This window comes from Rhinichthys klamathensis, unplaced genomic scaffold (assembly GCF_029890125.1).
Source record: "Rhinichthys klamathensis goyatoka isolate OS25496 unplaced genomic scaffold, OSU_Roscu_1.1 h1tg000926l_1, whole genome shotgun sequence".
NCBI lineage: Eukaryota > Metazoa > Chordata > Actinopteri > Cypriniformes > Leuciscidae > Rhinichthys > Rhinichthys klamathensis.
In genome coordinates, this window is record NW_026607259.1 from 449,666 (window position 1) to 470,097 (window position 20,432).

The 20,432-nt window shown below is 37.4% G+C and overlaps 1 protein-coding gene across 1 annotated transcript in view; it reads right to left on the reverse strand.

Moving 5' to 3' along the window:
- Positions 1 to 20,432, reverse strand: part of galt (galactose-1-phosphate uridylyltransferase) — a 134,653-nt gene that overhangs the window by 89,328 nt on the left and 24,893 nt on the right. Inside the window, exon 6 of the mRNA XM_056244136.1 lies at positions 5,247 to 5,369. Coding sequence (XP_056100111.1) covers positions 5,247 to 5,369 — 123 coding nt within the window. The remainder of the gene's footprint in view (positions 1 to 5,246; positions 5,370 to 20,432) is intronic.

The window sequence follows — 20,432 nt, forward strand, 5'->3', positions numbered from 1 at the left end:
TGTATCACGTGCTGAGAACGCTAACCTAACAAACACAAAATCATTCATGTTTAACTTACCTCCGGGCGATTCATGATCAGAGTCAGAGAGCGGCAACCTCTTGAACCACCACGTTCGCACTGGAAAACTTCTGGAGTCCCTAATTGGCCAAAATGCTCTGTTCGACTTTTCCGAGATCATCTACTCTTCCCTGTGACCTACTTTCTGTAAGACCTGAATTTTTGACATTGAATTTTTGACATTGAATTTTAGAAAACTGAATTTGACGTTCCGAATTTCTTCATCTTGAAAACTTGAATCCGTATTTTTTTAAACTGAAATTTTGCAGTATTTGAATTCAGAACACAAAAACTAGCTGTTTGAAAATACATGTCTATAAAATTCAGCCATAAAAACCTTTCAGTTTGTTAAATTTCAGATGTTCAATATTCGTTCCAAAAAAATTCAAATTCAGAACTATTTAAAATTCAGTTTTGTTAGATTACACTTGCAAATAATTCAAATTTACACAATTCAAATTCAAATCATTTTGTCATATTATTAGCTCCATAAAAATCCTCCACACAATTGAATTGAATTTCCTACCGTTTCGGAGAGTAATATTTCAGCACATGAATCTGCCAGTCGTGGGTCTCTCCTCGAGTGTTTGCATAATGATGCATTGAAAAGACCAAAATTATTTTTATAGAAGTTCACAATGCAGTTGCAGATGAAATATAATGTGGACGACATTGAATAGATGTATTTTCGTCAGGTTAGATTATTATTCACTCAAACCCCTATAATAATAAAGAATAAATAAAGAAAAAAATAATTGATTCCTGTGATCAAAGCTGAATATTCAGCATCATTACTCCAGTCTTCAGTGTCACATGATCCTTCAGAAATCATTCTGATGTGATGAACTGATGATCAAGAAACATTTCTGATTATTAATAATGTTGAAAAAAGTTGTGTGTTGTAATTTTTGGGGGAAAACCATCATCATTTTCTCCCCCAGGATTCTTTGATTAACAGTGAGTTCAAACCAACCGCATTTATTTGAAATCAAAATATTGTGTGACATTATAAATGTCTTTACTGTTACTTTGATCAAATAAATAGTTATTGCTGAATAAAAGTATTAATTTCATTTTTTTTTAACTCACTGACCTAAAACTTTTGAATCGGTAGTGTATATGGTAATCATCTAATACTATGGTAAGGTCAAAGTACCATGGTATTATACATTTATTATTTATTTATTTAAAAATTATTACTTTTTATCACATTTTGTGTGATCTGGAATGTTTGGCCATTGTCACAGTATTCTCATAAAACGCATGGATGCATTACAGTAATAAAAATTTAATTGTAGTTAAAATAATGTTACAACGCAAAAAATCTAGAAGGTCCTAAAATAGGCCTGGTTTGCTTAATGCAAAATATTATTTCTTATTTATTTATTTTTGATGGTTGAATGTGAGCTGGGAATGGTTTTGTGAGGTTCATATATTAAAACTGCATCACAATTGGTGCTATTATAATTCCATCACAGTCCTCACAATCTTCACTAGGGCCTGAGCCGAGGGAGGGACTATAAAGAAGAGTCTCCAGCATTTACAGACGAAAGCAAGGAGAATGCGGGATGCTTGACTGATGGAGTGAGCACTGGGAAATATATCTGACAGAATACATTACTGGCCACTTATTAGAGATTCTGAACGTCGTAGGGAGGAGGCAAGTACTTCATATAAACCTAACCTTAAGGTACATACATACCCTCATGAACATAATTAAAATAATTATGTGTGGAGTATAATATGAACTGTCCTGGACTACTTAATGTTTACCAAATTATTTTTTTTCTTAAATAATTTACAATCAATCAATCAATCAATAATATAATTTTTTTTCTAATATAATTACATTTAGGCATTTGGAAGTGGATAATAATAAACAAATATTAAGAAAAAAATAATAATTAAATAAAAATGTGTTAAAAAACATACAATTGTAAATCAATTTTTATTTAAATAATAATATATAATAAATGAATTATATATATTTGTAATTCATTAATTATAGTTAAAATAATTAAAGTGGAATATAATATAAAGAACTGTCCTGAACTACATAATGGTTACTAAGCTAATTTACATAAATTAATTAATTATTCAACATTAGCATACATTAAATGTGTTCATTTTAATGGCATTTTTTTGCCAAAGTGAATTTGTTTACAAAAATGATTTGACAAATATAACTAAATAAATAATCTCAATGAAGGATTTTGGTCAAATACATTATAGTTATTAACGTTGATCATTCTTTAAAGCGGAATAGGTCATGGACGACACAATGCATTCACAAGTATTTAAACAATGTGATGAAGGAAACTATTTTAGCATGCTACAAATAACACATCTCTGTAATTTCCCACCCTCTACTCTCACCGTAAATGCATTCATCTTCTTCCCCCGCTCTTTTTCTTGATTACCTGTGATTTAACCAAGTTCGGAGTTATGTCTGCCTCATTATGCTAATGAAAGCTTTTTCTGGTTGCGCTCCATGCTTGGCTAGCAGAATGCGCTGAAGTGCGAGAGCAGGAATCGGGCTCTTCCCTGCTGATTCGGCATGCCATCAGCATCCTGTCCCGCACAATATAATGATCAGGGCCCAGGTGACACAGAGACACAACCAGCATACTAGAGATCCAGCCACGTATGCTAATGTTTCAACGCCCACTCGTCAAGCACGGCGCAGTGAGGGAAGCGGCGTAAAAGTTTACAAGGGGGTGTTGCAAACAAGAGAGAACGCAAACAAGAAAGGACAAGTTGCTATGGTAGACAGTGATGGACAGGCCCAGACACAATCTGTGGACCTTATCCACATTCTTCAATGTAGAAATCGGAGGAATTTCAGTGGAAATGATTTAAACATGCTGAGAATACTACATTACACAAGCTAAAAGCATGATCAAATTAGACAAAATACACTCACCTAAAGGATTATTAGGAACAGCATACTTATACTGTGTTTGACCCCCTTTCGCCTTCAGAACTGCCTTAACTCTACGTGGCATTGATTCAACAAGGTGCTCAAAGTATTCTTTAGAAATGTTGGCCCATATTGATAGGATAGCATCTTGCAGTTGATGGAGATTTGTGGGATGCACATCCAGGGCACGAAGCTCCCGTTCCACCACATCCCAAAGATGCTCTATTGGGTTGAGATCTGGTGACTGTGGGGGCCATTTTAGTACAGTGAACTCATTGTCATGTTCAAGAAACCAATTTGAAATAATTCGAGCCTTGTGACATGGTGCATTATCCTGCTGGAAGTAGCCATCAGAGGATGGGTACATGGTGGCCATAAAGGGATGGACATGGTCAGAAACAATGCTCAGGTAGGCCGTGGCACTTAAACGATGCCCAATTGGCACTAAGGGGCCTAAAGTGTGCCAAGAAAACATCCCCCACACCATTACACCACCACCACCAGCCTGCACAGTGGTAACAAGGCATGATGGATCCATGTTCTCATTCTGTTTACGCCAAATTCTGACTCTACCATCTGAATGTCTCAACAGAAATCGAGACTCATCAGACCAGGCAACATTTTCCCAGTCTTCAACTGTCCAATTTTGGTGAGCTCTTGCAAATTGTAGCCTCTTTTTCCTATTTGTAGTGGAGATGAGTGGTACTCGGTGGGGTCTTCTGCTGTTGTAGCCCATCCGCCTCAAGGTTGTGCGTGTTGTGGCTTCACAAATGCTTTGCTGCATACCTCGGTTGTAACGAGTGGTTATTTCAGTCAAAGTTGCTCTTCTATCAGCTTGAATCAGTCGGCCCATTCTCCTCTGACCTCTAGCATCAACAAGGCATTTTCGCCCACAGGACTGCCGCACACTGGATGTTTTTCCCTTTTCACACCATTCTTTGTAAACCCTAGAAATGGTTGTGCGTGAAAATCCCAGTAACTGAGCAGATTGTGAAATACTCAGACCGGCCCGTCTGGCACCAACAACCATGCCACGCTCAAAATTGCTTAAATCACCTTTCTTTCCCATTCTGACATTCAGTTTGGAGTTCAGGAGATTGTCTTGACCAGGACCACACCCCTAAATGCACTGAAGCAACTGCCATGTGATTGGATGATTTGATAATTGCATTAATGAGAAATTGAACAGGTGTTCCTAATAATCCTTTAGGTGAGTGTATACTATAGAAAGAGGATATATAAAAAATTCTGGTATGCATGTATTCAAATGCATTTAAAATGCACTTTTTCACTTTTTTATTTATGAATTAAAATTGGTGGGACAGAAATGTCAGGGTGAATCCTTATTGAAGGGTTAGTTCACCCAAAAAATGTTATTATTAATTTACTCACCCTAAAGCTATCCCAGGTGTTTATGACTTTCTTCTTTCAGCCAAACACAATCTGAGTTATATTAAAAAATATCCTGGCTCTTCCCAGCTTTATAATGGGAGTGAATGGTAACTGAGATTTTGAAGGCCACCAAAGCACATCCATCATTAAAGTGCTCCACACGGCTCCAGGGGGGTAACAAAGGCCTTCTGAAGCGAAGCTATGCGTTTCTGTAAGAAAAGCATCCATATTTCTAACTTTATAAACTATAATAACTGTCTTTCGGTGTTGGCCGTACACGAGTCGAGTTCCGGCGGAAGAATAAACTTTGTGATTTCAATCATACAGTAAAACCCCCACACAACAAATCTTTTTCTTGGATTTAGGCAATTAATGTGGGTCATAGGCCTTCGTTTCAGGTTGGAAAACCAGCAAATCCATATAAATATGAAAAAAAATCACATCCCTGAATATAGTTTTTTGTCTTGCTCCCATGCATTTATTTACGTTGTGGTAACAGATCCCCTGAATTTCCTTTCAGTGTTGACACATCTTCATATTGACCTCTACGGTTCAAATGGTGTATCACAAACTAATAATATGACTCAAACAGATCCATATGGGCACACATGTGCAATTCTCAAAGTCTACCAGCTGAAAAGTCCCCGAAACCCCTTTAAAACCATCAAACTCCACCATCCTGACCAGCTTGGTGGTCAGCCAAGAACAGCAAACCACCTTAGACAGGTTTATGCTGGGGTTTTTTGCTGTTTTTTTTCCTCAGTCAATAGCACTCTCACATAGTGGTTTGCTAGAGCCTTTATCTATAGGGAGTTTTTGTATTATGCTGAGAGACTGCTGAACGCTATGAACTGTGTCTTATGTGGGTGTATTACCTGTGCTTGCGCCTCCATTCGAGCGTACTGCACCAGCATCGGCTCTCCGTGCTTCTGCATGAAGTCTCTCTGACAGCGCTCCGCCAGCGCCGGCTCATTGGGGAGAAAATTACTGGCCCAAACCTGGAGATAGAAACAGGAATAGCATGAAGACGTGAACCTTGTGTGGGAAGTCTCGCTAATCAGACTCTGTAGCCACAGATAAAACCTTCAGAAAAGCTGTCAGGGACACACACACAAAAACATCCCCCCGTAGTAAAATAATGCTCCCTTCCGGCTATAAAAATAACTAACGGCAGGCCTGTATTTAACGTTGTATTTTCCCAATTAATAGCGAAGCATGTGGCCAGCGAAGCACAGAGTGCATGGAAACCCGATCCAATTATACTTCGCAACTAGTGGAGTTGGTACTTGGCGATAACATTTCTCTCATCGTTAGCCTTGTAGAGATGATTTAGGGATGGCGATTGGAAAAGACACTTTAAAACATTCATCTTTCCAGGCGCCGAAGACTGTTGTTGCTGCCCAGAGAGAGTTCTGACAACACATCCAATACATCTTCAACACAAAAAAAGGGCGGTAAGAGAGATTCAGTTTTTCCGATTCGTTTTTCCTCACCACCAGAGCTCCCACAAGAGCTCTCCATTCACGTATCTTCCTGAGGATAGAAAACGCGGCCATTATTCACTCCTGAGACAAATGAGATTTTCTGCATATAGGGATCTAGAGTTTTAGGGAACTCAATTTCAGCAATTTAATCTAGTGCCACGCATGCCCTCGGAAGACTCTCAAGGGTCTTTACCATGAATTTAGCACTGAATTGTTTGCAATTCATAGTACATCGAAATCAGTCCGCAGTAATCACACACAAAAAAATCTCCCTTCCAGCTATAAAAATAACTAGAAACGCAAAGCAGGCCTGTATTTAACATGCCAGTGAAGCACAGGAGCTGATCATACTTTGCAACTAGTGGAGTTGGTACTTGGTGATAACATTTCTCCCATGTTTAGCCTTGTAGAGATCTATGATATCCAAATATGTGTGGATGTATGTATCTGTGCACGCTTCAAAAGCTAAGCCACAACAGAAGCTTGTAAAGGTTCTCTTAAAAGTTTTTAAGTTTGGATTTGGAGACTGCAGAGAAATAACCCGCTGAAACCCCCTGCCGTTTGGGGAGGATATGGTAAAGAAGGTAATTGAGAGCATATTGATGTATTGCATGGTAACACCTCTCAAGTCTAGTTCAAATAAGTCGCAAAACACAAGGAAAGTAGGGTGCGCCGGGGCTAAAGCTGCACCGGGGTAAAAGGCGCTTTTGATTTATTTTTCTCTGGACCACTAGATGGCACAAAAACTTGCCGCGAAGGTGATTCTGTGTTAATTTGATCTAATATTTGATGTTTTTTTAAATTGTTGTGGATCCAAGATACAAATGAGAATCGCTAAAATTATTTAAAGCGACATATTTTAAGACAAAGGTCTTCATCATAGGCGGAGTTTGACATTCGAGCCGGGGGGGGCAAAAAAAAAAAATCATTGTAGCATTCATTCATTCATGTAGTAATCATTAGGCGCGTTTCCATTACAGATTTGCGCAAAACTTTTGCGACTTTTTCTAAATGTCGATAAAAAACTATTGCGAAATGACGGCGTTTCCATTAACCGATGTTATGCGACTAAAATGTATTTTTTTCCTCTCGCGATAAGTCATTCCAAAAATCATGGTAAACGGATGTTGGTAGGTTTAAAGCCTAGGCTATATCACAGCCACCGCACTAGACATTATTATTATTAATGGAAGAAGACGTGGTGTTATCCAAGCATTAATGGCAGACCCTTATACTGCGAACGGCACATATAGCCTAAGAGTTCCTGGCTGTTTCTCTCTCATTTCTGCTCCGAGGTCTTGATTGTGGCATTTCTTTGAGGTTTAGAATCCAGTATTCCTGTAATTATTGTTTCTTTTATGAATTTAATAAAGAACTCTGTCTCGTATTATGTCCAAACGGTCAGTGTACTTTTGTGTCCATTCGTTTTTCCTTATTTAACCCGTAATTGCAAAACGAAAAATAAACGGTTGTATTTTTAAAACGCAAAGTCGAACACCAAAATTTTAATTTGAACTGCTACACACCAAATGCTGCGCAAAATAAATAATATGGACGAATTTTCAGATTTTTGTTTATGACTTTTTGCCCCTTTATTAAACATTTAAATATTGACAAATTGATATGAAAAAAAAAAAAATGTAGATTTAACTGGTTTTCTAAGGCCAAATTAGAACCTGGAAATTATATTTTTCCCGTAGTGCTGAATGAGAAGATAACCACAGGCTACAGAAAGGGGATTTATAGGTGAGTTATAGGCTATAATAATAAATAAATGTGTCTGAAAAAATAACAAGGCATTTTAATTGTTTATTAATAAAAAATCAGTGTCGGCTAAAACATATCTCCATCTCCGCTGTAAGGGGGATGCACCTTTAGAGAGAAATGCACCTCTCATACGGATTACATAATCAGAAGTATTAGCTTTCGATTCGAATTTGTTCGTTTTAAAGTGGACATTTCAAGCTTTAGCTTAGGCTATTTTGTTTCAGTTATAGCGCTTCAGTTCACGGAGACCATGAAGCGCGCCTGATTGTTTTATTTAATTTTACAAAAGCACAACGTTTTCTTGTTATTGTTTGTGAACACAAATAAAAGTAGTTGCGAATAATGTATTATTATTTTCTGTATGACCAGAAATGATAGAGTAGGCTAGCCTATTTTAAGTTGTTTTCACTGTTGATAGGAAAATGCAAGTGTTCGCGCCCGCGCCCCGCGCCTCCGTGCCATCCAGTGCACGCTCCACATTCCGCACACACACTTGGATATGCGTCAAAATCTTGTTTAGCCTATTTGTGATCATCTTAGCCCTGTATTATGAATGATATGTGACGAATTGCTTTGTTCCTTTTTTTGATAAGCGTCTTCTACATATGTAGCCTAATAAATGTTATAATAATGATGATAATTATTATTATTATCCCCGCGTCTTCTCTAAGTCAGCTGACTGTAAATGTTTCCATTGCATTTTTTTTTTTACTAAAGCAGTATATAAAATCAGATGTGTATTACCTACCACCATTTAGTTGTTTTGTGTTATTTAAAATATTTATAATATATATATTTTTTTAACAATGCAAAAAAAAAAAAATTTAAACGGGTTTCAGCCACCATGGGGGGGGGGGGGGGGGGGGCAATGCTCCCCCTGCCCCCCGCAAACTGCGCGCCTGGTTTTCATAATGATTTTCAGTTTTGTTCTAGGTAATTAAAGCAAAAGTTTTCCAATAACGGTAAAAATATGTAAAAGTATGGTATTTGGGGGTAAAAGGCGCCCCTGCTGTCGGGGCGAAAGGCACGATAATTAACATAACAATAAACAGCCGGGCCGGCTGACTTTTCAATTTGTTGACATGGCATGGTTAGATTCAGTTGGTAAATATGGTACACGATATGCCTAAAACGGAGAAGTTTTCCTACAGACATTGTCTACAGACATTGTCAAAACGATCCACATTCACACGGATCCGCGAAAACAACTAAAAACGCTGTATTCTGCTGCCAGGCCATTAGATGGCGATGAAACACTATAGACTGAACACGTAATACGCATTTGCATGACGTCATCGTCTTCTGAGATTCACGTTCTTGACGTTTGCACAGAGACCCGTTTTCAAAAGTTTGCGTATTTAAGCACCCAAAACGCCGTTGTCGTGTAAACAAACGGCCAAAGCGCATAAAAAGTTTTACGTTTTTAGTTAAAAACAGTGTTGTGTAAACAGCCCCTCAGAGATATTCTGTCACGTATGGTTGAGCAGCCTGTTCTCACGTAAATGCGTCACTATAGCACGCATTGTGTATTATCGTGCAATTTATACGCGAAAATGAGTTTTTACGTGCATTTGATACGCAGTTTTCGCGTGCATTTGATACACAGTTCATTTGCGTGTAATACACACGCACCCCGCAGCACTAATTCTACCCAAACGTATAATAAACACGCACCCCACACCACTACTAAACCTACCCTAAACAACACATGCGTATCCTATGCACGTAAAAACTCATTTTCGCGTATAAATTACACGATAAACACACTGTGTGCTATAGAGACGCATTTAGTGTGATCGGGTTGGGTTGAGGCAAAGATACCAAAATAAAAGAATTAAAGTGCAGCAGTCTGGTGTTTAAGAACAGAAAACAAAAATACTCAGATAAGATTAGATTAGAGACAGGGAACGGAACAACCAAACTCTATAAGGCGAAATCGGACCAAGAACTGAACAAAACACAGGTCTTAATCTTATCATATAAAAAATATAATTTATTGTTACTACTGTAAATCTATGGGATCTCCTTCAATGCTTTCAAAAACTTTACTTTTTAAAATAATATAGTTTCTGGCATGTTAAAATGATAAAAAATTATATAGTGTGTATGTAATTACACTTTACAGTAAAGTTCAGTTCATTAACATGCATTAGATATCAGAAACAAACAATGAAGAAAATGTTTTACAACATTTATCAATTTCATTGTTAATTCATGTTCGAACATGGTACAATAACTACACTAATAATATTCTCTCAAGTCATTTATTCATATTTAATTGAACTTTATTGGCCAAAAATATATTTGTATTTAACCTCAACATTAATAAATGCTGTTAAAGTACTGTTTGTTGTCATTTCTTAATCGTATTTTATTACAAATGTAACCTTAATGCAATGAAAAATACTGTATAACAGCATCAAGGTTTTGCAAGTTCTTTGGCAGTAGCCTATGTATCCATCCCAGATTTAATTCCCTCAGTCGTTGCAGCGATATGGCAATTATCTTCTAAAAGAGACAGAAAGAGAAAAGACACTTGAGCTTGTGAAATGTCAAGGTCACGGTCTCGTACTGCCTTTGCATGTTTAATCCAAACCTCCACATCATTTCCTTCAGCCGCCAACCCCAGCGTCACATGATCTCTCATCCGAGACCAAACTTAGACCCAATAAAAACTCGCTGGTTATACTTCAACTTCTAGAAATGCTTCCAACAGCATTCACTTCACATTTAGAGGTCTAATAAAAAGTCTCTTTTCAACAGCAACGGGTAAAGTTTTCCAATAGATGCGTCTATTAACGTTCAAAAACACTATGAGCGTTTCATCATTGCAAACTCACCAACTGTTGTCAAGGATATCTCGACATTGTAAACAAAACAGGATGAAACGGTCGGAAAGAACGCATTTTCCTTCACAATGACTCATGGGAGCTACATGGAAATGAGTGTGTTATGATATGTGGCCTACAAATGCCAGAATGAGTTTGCGCGCGGTCATCGATGTGACGAGTTTAAAGCTCACAGTCAATCAATGAGAAGCTAATTCTAATTCTTGTGTACGTATCCATAATCCATCATAATCCACGAGGGAGCAGTTGTTATAATCAAGAGACAAATTTCTGTTTGCCTGCTGCCAAAAATAATTTTAAAAAGCAACTGTGAAAAGGAGCTCTCTTGCTAAATGATAAATTAGGCTCTCTGTGAGAACCGGGAACCGAGTTCTCTTGGGTTACTGATTGCAAATATAGAAGTATTTCCACCGTGTTTTTTGAAGCACGCTCTTCCTGCCGAATCTAATATGCACCTCTGAGAGATTGTTTGACCTCAGTTTTGTGGCGAATCATTGATTGGGGTCTTGGAGTCAAGCTCCACAGCTCTAAATGCACACGCGGGACTGCCCTGACCTCTCGGCTTAAACAAGCTTTTCACTGAAGACTCGCATCAAACGACACGGCTGAGTACAGCTCATCCCTGTTCTTCTGTAACACTATTACAACTGTACAACTGCTGACAACTTTACTTTGATGGATGGGTTTTTATTTGACAAAGAAAGAAATTTAAACCCAACAAGTAAGGCTGCACGATTTGAAATTTGTGATTTTGGGGATACAAATTGTGATTGTGATTTACAAAAAAAAAAAAATCCATGTGTTGTAGGGCTGCACAGTTTGGCCAAACGTTTGTGCATATATTAGTATGGCTATAATCAGACTGATCTCATGAAATGGCGTATGTATGACACGCCAATTCGTATTTCCATTTTTGGCGTGCTATCAACACGCATAATCGCTTTTCAGCGTGTTTATCAACGCCTTTGACTTAACGTTATATTACTGTATTATGTATATATAGATATATGACCTACCCCAACCCCGTCCCCAAACCTACCCGTCACTGGGGTTAATACCATTTATGAGTCTTCTCCTACCATCCTAGGAAAAGAAATATCGCTCCACAGATGCAGATATAGATTTTGCTTCGTTTCGCTCGGACATTTAACGGCGTACGCATACACGCGGAATCACTCGGACATTTAATGGCGTAGACATACACGCAAAAGATTTCGGCGTGGACAGACACGCGGATAGCTCAAAATGCGTATAGATAACACGCCACTTGACTTGAAAGTGGCGTGTATGTTTACGCAAAGTCATGATGTCATGTTGCTATAATAATAGTTTACATTTCATTTGTATTAGTATTATTAAATAAGAAAATAAAAATGTATTAAATATTTCACCATGAATCGAGTATTTAAGAAATAATAATAATAACATCAATAATAATAATAATAATGTTTTAACAATATAGCCTAGAATATTTTTTTATTTGTTTGTTGTTGTTGTTGTTAAATAAGAAAATACAAATTACTAAATAAAAACAAAATAGGAAACATTACTATTGTAATATTTCAATGTAAATTGAATATTTAAGAAAATGTAGAAATAATAATAAAAATAATAGTAATAATTATTTTATTATTTTGCATTATAACTATAAAATTACAATTTTATATTATGATTATTATTAATAATAAATAAGAAAAAAGAAAATAAGGAACATCACTAATATTTCACTGTAAATCTGGTTTTTAAGAAATAATAATATTTTTTTACATTACAGCTATAAAATAACAAAACTAATATTTATAGTTGTCTTTGTTTCTTCATTTTTTTAAACGTTAAACCATCAAACTTTGATTTTGACAGAAAATGTCAGGAAGCCTTTAAAGCTTCTTTAGCTGATAAGCACTTTGCAATTTAGTTTTTATTTCGATGAATCAAATGTGTCATATCTCAGAGTGAAATAATCAATAAGATAAAACATGCATCGCGAAAAGTGGGCAACAGAATTGAGGGTGAATAGTAAATGGATCCTGAGGTTTCATTTTATACTATTTACATATTTGTATTATTTTCATATTTAGGCTAACCTTCAATAATAATTTAACTTAAATCATTCAAATGAATAACATATAATAAATAATTACATTTAATAATATTATTTTATTATTTAGAATAACATGCATCCATGAGTCACTAAGAAAGTAAATAGGGTCAATGCTTCAATCCATCTGGAGTTTAAATATCAGTAAAATCAAACCAGAGAAATCAGTTATAGAAACATGTTATAGAGTTAAAACAAACACTCGAGGGCCGAGAGTGTTGAAATCATCAGAAGAAACAATGAAAATGACTTGGATCACGTACACCCAACATCGCTGCTTTATTTAGAGATGTAGAGGATGTTTTCCCCCTGAAGTTCACTTTAATAACAGTAAAAAAAAAAAAGGTTGTTCTTTTTAAATGCCTCAGCGACCAGTTTCCAACAAACATCTGGAAGCGAGCAGCGCTTTGTTTGCCCGTGTTTACTTGGCTTTTCGAGACGGTGGGCCAGAAAATGATGGATTTTGAAAAGAAAATGAATCATTATCTCGTGGGCCGCATCTCGGATCACCTCTTCATATTTAGGGTGATTTCTGCAGGGGCGCTCAAAAGTGGCCAGCGTCTGCATTAAAAGCAGATGAACAGAGGAGGCTTGAGGAAGACTGAAGGATTCGGTGTTTACAGAATATGAATCACTGTTGGAAGGCTTTCAAAGATGTTTTTTTTCCGAGTCGTGTTTCCCTGATATTGTGGGAAACTGTGGAGCAGAAGCACACCTGCTGTTCACCAATAATCAGGCTATTAAGATTTGCTTAGTGCAAAACTGTGTAACATCAAGCCTCATTTATGAAACATAAGCAGAGCAAATTGTTTGTGAGAATATGTAAATCAGCGCTACTGAATCTACAGCGCAAAACATTTATAGACAGATTTTATGAGACAGATCTTTAGTGTATCATAATGACGCAACAAACAAATCAAATTTCAAACAAGCCTTATGAATATGAGTCTTCATTAAAGGGAATATAGTGACCCGATGAATAGTTTCACTCATAGTTCCCGCAGGCAGAAAACAAAAGAATAGGAAGTGTCATCAGCAAAACTTGAATTAACTCAGTCAAACGCAGTCAAATGTTATAGTGTCACCGTCAGTTAATGGTGGATCTGGTGAAGGAGCTGTCAGCGATCAAAATATTGATTTTGAATATGTTGAAAATCATAGCTTTCAGAATATGGTTAAGATTGTGAACATGGGCCAGATGCTGGGAAACGAGCGCTGACGAGGACAGTGATGATGCTCAAACTGAAAGGTAACAAAATTTGCTTTATTTGATTCTTTCAGGGATTGCCGTTTAAATATCAGAAGAGTTGTATACTATTACGGCAGTTATGATCCATCCGTGTTAGACATAGATTCGGGTCACTGAAGACTCGAAAATGTAATAATGATTGGAGAAACATTCATGCGTTTAAGGGATAAAAAAGTATCTAAAAAAGACTTAAAAGTCCACAAAAAGTCTGTGGAAAAACATTTTGCAAGAACTCTCTAGCTAAAATATGTAGACATTTGGAAATGGAATTGTTTTAGTTTTTTGCAGAAACCTTAATTGGCCTGTATAAACATGACAACTTAGATAGAAACAGTGTTATATAATGTTATTTCTACACTTATTTTTATTTTTAATTATTATTTTGAAAAAAAGTTCAATTTTTTTTATTTTTTTTATTCAGTTTTCATTTTGATATAGTTTAAGCTTTAGTTATGTGCTTTTGTATTTTTATTTTTATTTTTTTGTAGTTTTATAAGCTAATGTGTAGCTTTACTTTTTTATTTTCAGTTTTAGTTTTATTAGTTGAACTCATTTCTATGGAAGCATGTTTCCACCACTTAAAATCTAAATAAAAAAGTTAATTTTGCCTTTTTATCTCGCAATTCTGATTTTTAACTTGCAACTCGGAGTTTATTTCTCAGGATTGCGAGTTTATATGTCACAATCCTGAGAAATAAACTCGCAGTAGCAAGAAAAGTTGCAACTACCTTTTATATATTTTATTCAAAGGCAGAAACAAGCTTCCATATATTTCAGTTATAGTTGCCAAGGCAACATTTATAATGTTCTTAGTTTCTCCTTCCAATATTTATATACTATTTGTTTTATTTCAATTAATGAAACTTTTTACTAGTTTTAGTTAACAATGACAAGATTATGCTGAGAAAATAAAAAAATAACAAATTGGTAGACATTCTGCTCATTTGCATAAAGTTCCATTGTGCTCATCTTCGTCACATGACTAATAATCACTCGCTTCTGAAATAAAACATCTTACTGGCCATAAACGTTTGAACGGTAGCATACACTGTAATCATAATTCTACTTAACTGTCGATCATGTCATCTGTACTTCATGGTAATGACAAAAATATTTGGAATTATGCAAATGTGTTAATAAAGTGAACCTGGTTTGTGTTCACATTACGCATTATAAGTGAACCTAAAAGTGAGTGACTAAACGTAAGCTTTAATACTCTGCATTACAAATGACGTACAGAACACCATTCCTCTCATGTTTCATGAACGAGACCCGCTGAAGATAAAAGCCTTCTGGTCATTTTTAGGGGTTGTGAAACCCTGTCAGTGTGAGCGCACCTCAAGTGGGGGTGTTTGAGTGCAGCGAGTCAACAGGTTCTCCAGCCCGAGGTGATGACTGCTTTATAAAGCCCTCTCGGTATCATCATTTTCATAATTGCCTTCACGCCGTTCACATGAAGGCCTTTAGTTATGTGTACTTAATGACAGCGCCATTCCCTCCGAGCTCCACGCAACCTTTGAGGCCTGGAGAGTTCACACAGGTAAGCACTTTGCTCAGAGAGCTATTGAAAATGAGGCCGGTGCGCTTATGCATTAAACTTCAAGTCCCAGTAGACGGGCGAAAGAGAAAAACACTCGTTTAATCGAGTCCGTTTCCCCAAGAATTCCAATTAAATATCTAAAGTCCTTTGCGTCATATGAAATCATAAAGCCCATCTCTCTCCCTCTCTCTCTCAAGTTCAAGTTGCTTTATTAACATGACATTTGGAATATAGTATTGCCAAAGCATTTTAAATAAGTATATTTAAATACAGAATGGAATCACACCACCAAAGTAATAAAAGAAAAAAAAAAACAGAAGAGGACCAGTAGATAATTAAAAAAAACAGCATATAATATATCTATTCTAATATTAGTTATAAGTAATTACAATACAATAAAGAATATGTAAAGTATAGCAAACATATGCAATGGATTAACCATTTCGTATGGCGTGTGAGGTATAAGCTGTTCTTTTGAACTTTCTATTCATCAAAGAAATTCTGAAAAAAAAATGTACACAACTGTTTTCAACATTGAAAATAATAATGAATGTTTTTTTAGGCATAAAATCATCATATTACAATGATTTCTGAAGGATCATGTGACACTGAAGACTGGAGTAATGATGCTGGAAATTCTGCAGAGATTTTCATCATATTTTAAAATATATTCAAATAGAAAACAGTCATTTTAAATTGTCATAATATTTCACAATATTACTGTTTTTTTTATCAAATAAATGCAGCCGTGGTGAGCAGGAGAGACTCCAAACCGATCCAAACCTTTTGACTGGTAGTGTACACATTTTCATGTCATCCTCTCTGAGTTTCTCTGAGTCATTTAGAGTAAAGAATGAAAATTTTAGTGCTGCAAATTGTGGAGAAAATATTCCCCTTGTAGTGGTACACACGGGACAGTCAAGAAGAAAGTGTTTATCATCCTCTATTTGCTTCAAACCACAGTGTAGTCTCTGTTCTCTTGTTCTGTCCAGGATTTTTTAAGTCTTCCTTTCTCTGTTTCTAAGTCATGGTCGATATTTTAAAAATAATTTATTTCTTTTAATCATTTATTTGATAAGTAATTCGCCAATATGACGGTTCTATTTAGGGCCGGAAAACACTGAAATTTGGTTTGCAGGTCAAATTTGTTTAATATTTTTCATCATATTTATACTTTAGATGTTTGTCAGTCTCTTTCTAAATGGCAGGGTTGTGGTTGGACTTAGACTTAACTTGAGTTTCGTTAATTAAAGTGGGGGTATATTTAGAGGATGAGACACTGTGTGAGTTTCATTGGCCAGGAGGGCTTTGTATTTAATAGATTCAGTATCGGATTGGCTGAGGTGATGCCAGAATTCAACAGCTCTTGTTTGTACTTTCGTCTGTCTCCGCCTCCAAACAACAGGGGGCGACTCGGAGTAACTGTTCTCTAAACCATCAGGAAGCAGCGGTGAGAAGAAGCTGCACACGTGACGATGTTTATTTTAGTACATTCACCAAACCCACGCCAAAGAATCGTATAAAATCATGTAAACATTGGGATTATTACTTGTGACATTAGAACAAAATATATGGATATGAGAACTGAATTAATATCATTTCATTAAACATTTTATTAAACATGGACCTTTATTTTCATTATAAAGGCTTATTTATGCTATGGCAGGCTCATTTTGTAAGCAATTAAAATGAGCAATAAGAATTCATGTAAGCAATTAATTTGGACAAGCGCAAACTGGGTGCCTGTAAGAGGGTACAGGCGGACCTGCTCGGCCAGAATCGGTTCCAAGGCATGCATCTTTGGAAGCGGAGCCGCGTGCAAAGTTAAAAAAATATATTGTGCACACCACACACAAAGGCCCTGTCCCAAATGGCACCCTAAACACTCGCGGTCTTCCTACAAGTCCGCACTTCCATGACGTAATGCCGCTTTGACTGTCGGGAAGAAGTCTGCAGTGGAGCTCGCATCAGTGTGGGCTCATCGAGGGCATATCGACCGCAAAGGGGGCGCTCATGAGCACCCTTCTTACACCTAAAATGACAAATGGGACACCCTGCGGTCTCATGGACTTACCAGATACACGTACGCGGCAGCCAGTGTAAGTCCACAAGACCGTAAGTGCATTTGAAGTGTGCCATTTGGGACAGGGCCAGAATTGGAGGTGTGTTCCATTCGACAGGGTCCCTACGCAGTGTTCACTGCTCCCTACTCCCTGAATATGGTACATCAGTTGAAGTGGACTTCGCTGACAATAATCACTCATTTGGAATGCCCTGCAACGTCATCAAAGAAAGGCAACAACAGGGTCGCGCAGATTATGATATAACTTAATTAAATTTTGTAATTTACTTTCCTTTCTAATTTAAAATCATATAATAGGCCTATAGATACATTCATCACTCCAACCGTTCATAAATACTCTAGTTTGTATAATAATAACAATATTTATGATTACGCAATGCATTCGTAAACTCAGAGCCGTTAGAAACTTAAATTTAAAATCTCTTCCAACGGCTCTGCTGTATGGTTAGTGCAGTCTGGTGACGCGGTGCACAATGACAGTTGGTTGATTTTCGCTCTCCACTTCCTGTGAAGTGATGTATCGATGTTCCCTTATTCCCTACGCCGTTTGCAGTGCCCTTCGAACTGAACATGTTCGTTCCCTTCGGATTGGAATCTCACTTAAGATGGCGAAACACCCTGTGAAGTCCACTTCGCAGTCCACTTACGGTCGAATGGAACGCACCTTGGGTCTCGCGCACTCAAACGCAGACGACCGCCCACACCGCAATGATGCCATTTTTGCCGCGCACACCTTCGCGGTCGTGTGGACACGGCGCGTATAAACCAAGCTTAAGGGGTATAAGCCCAGTTCAGCCCTACAGCCAAAGTCCCTTTAAGACAAGTCATTTCACTCGGCGGCCATCTTTGAAACCCTCTCGGACATCTATTTCAGTCATGAAAGTGCAGCTACTATCTTTTTGAATGGGCAAACATCAAATTCTCCCAAACTGTTCGCCAAGCTTACGATTGAATTTCGTATTTGAAATCACCAATGAAATCTGACAACAACTGTCTCCTAAATGTTGTTTCTAAACGCTCGTGGATCAAGCTAATGCGCAGTGGAAGCGCGTCTGACTGCTTCTATGGGAACCGGAGCTTCTAGCGGCAGCTGCAGTGACGCGATCACTTTACCAATCACCGATTGGCTCTTATTTAGAAGGCGGGACTTATTCCGCCATATTGAGCGTTGCACTTTCCCCATTCAAAACAATACGAGTGTTCTATAGTCTTTGCTACAGGCATTGTTAGAAGTGCCTTTATTTACACTTAGTGTACACATTTTTTGTACAAATTCCAGGGCCCCGTTCCCCGATAACGCTCACTCTTATCGCGCTAAGAAGACTCGAAAGATATATCTTACCAAAGTTGTTTATGTTCCTAAGCGTGTTCCCCGGAAGTGTCCCACGCTGCCTCTTACATTCAATGTTACAAAGGTGCTGAATTAGTTGGCATCGATTGCTCAGGAATCGATTTTCCACTTCACGCGAAGGTGCATTACGGCGTTAAGAAAGACAACACGTTCTATGCTAATGAAACATTCCTCAAATTATTCCAGTAACATTTACTTTAACATAGTTTAAGTTATCAGTAAAATACAGACTATTAATTAAATTATCAAATTGTCAGTAATATGTTCACACGATATGTTGTGACGGGTAGACGAACCGGGTATCCCTCGCTAATCATCCACCCTCCTTATCCCGTTGTGCCACTTGTGCCGCTTCTGGGTTTAACGACTTCTAAAAATGATGTAATACACTTTTATATTAATGGTACTGTACTTTACAATCAGAATTGATTGGCAAGCAGCTGCAGTTACTTGTGTTTAATGCGGTATTGATTGCCATTGGTTAAAGGCTTAAGGGCTTAAAGCTAAACTCCGCCGCGTTAGCCTGGCAAGCGCAGGTCTGAGAAGGTCCAGCAGCTCCATAATGAGTTGTCTTCGGAGGCGATTTTTTTTTAAATATAGCCACGTCAGGCAAAATGTCAAAAGGGCTTAAGTTTTGCAGAATAAAAAAATTGACATGGACTAAACGGCTCCACGGCCGGCGCCGTCTTTGATTCAATACAAGGACACGTTGGATCGCTGCCATAGTTGGTCGCTTACTGGACACCACCATGCTTACCCATTTATAGATCTTAGCCATTTAGAGCCAAATTGTTTGCCAGATTTTAATTATCAAAAGTGATTGCCAATTTAAACGCTTTAATGACATTACGAAATAGCCTAGGCTAATTACCACCACATTAGTTCTGATACCAAATAAAGTCAACTTCATAAACAGGCCTGTATCCATTGCGAACATATTTTATTATTAGTCTTAAAATGTCCATAACATAAAATCATTGTTGAGCCACAACATTGTCAACATACTGACTTGTACTGCGCTGCGCTGATTTCTAAAGACTGCTGCACAGTGGCGGCGACTAGCGTCTTGAGCTCAAACAACGCTAAGATACCCCTCTTCCACCAAAAACGAACTGGTTCGGAACTGGTGCTGGTTCAAAGTTGGTTCGGAGTTGGTTCAACTTGCGAACCTTCTCAGAACCTGTTTGTTTTTCCACTGACTAGAGCGCCCAGCGAACGACGTCGTTACGTCACTGTGTACGTCGCCATACATCTTAGCTAGAAACGCTTGCAAGTACAACATTACTTTGGGATTATCTCTAACTCGTGAACCAAGAAGGCTTTAAAAACGATTGAAATATGTAAGTCTTTTAATCTTTTCCTTTGATATGTAATCTTTTCTGATTAGTTATGTACTCCTGTCTTGTGTCTTTTTTTTCTTTCCATTTATTTGTTCTATATTGTGACTGTTTTCTCCTTTGCTTACGTAACGTTTTCAATAAAAAATAAAATAAAATAAACTAGTAACGCTTGCGCCAACTTCAAGCATAACAATTACAATGGCGGACTACATCGTGTTTCTGCAAATGTTTCTCCTGGCTTTGCGATCCTATATTATGTCAGAAAATATGTTATCTAAACTCGCCCCCAGCCCCCGACGT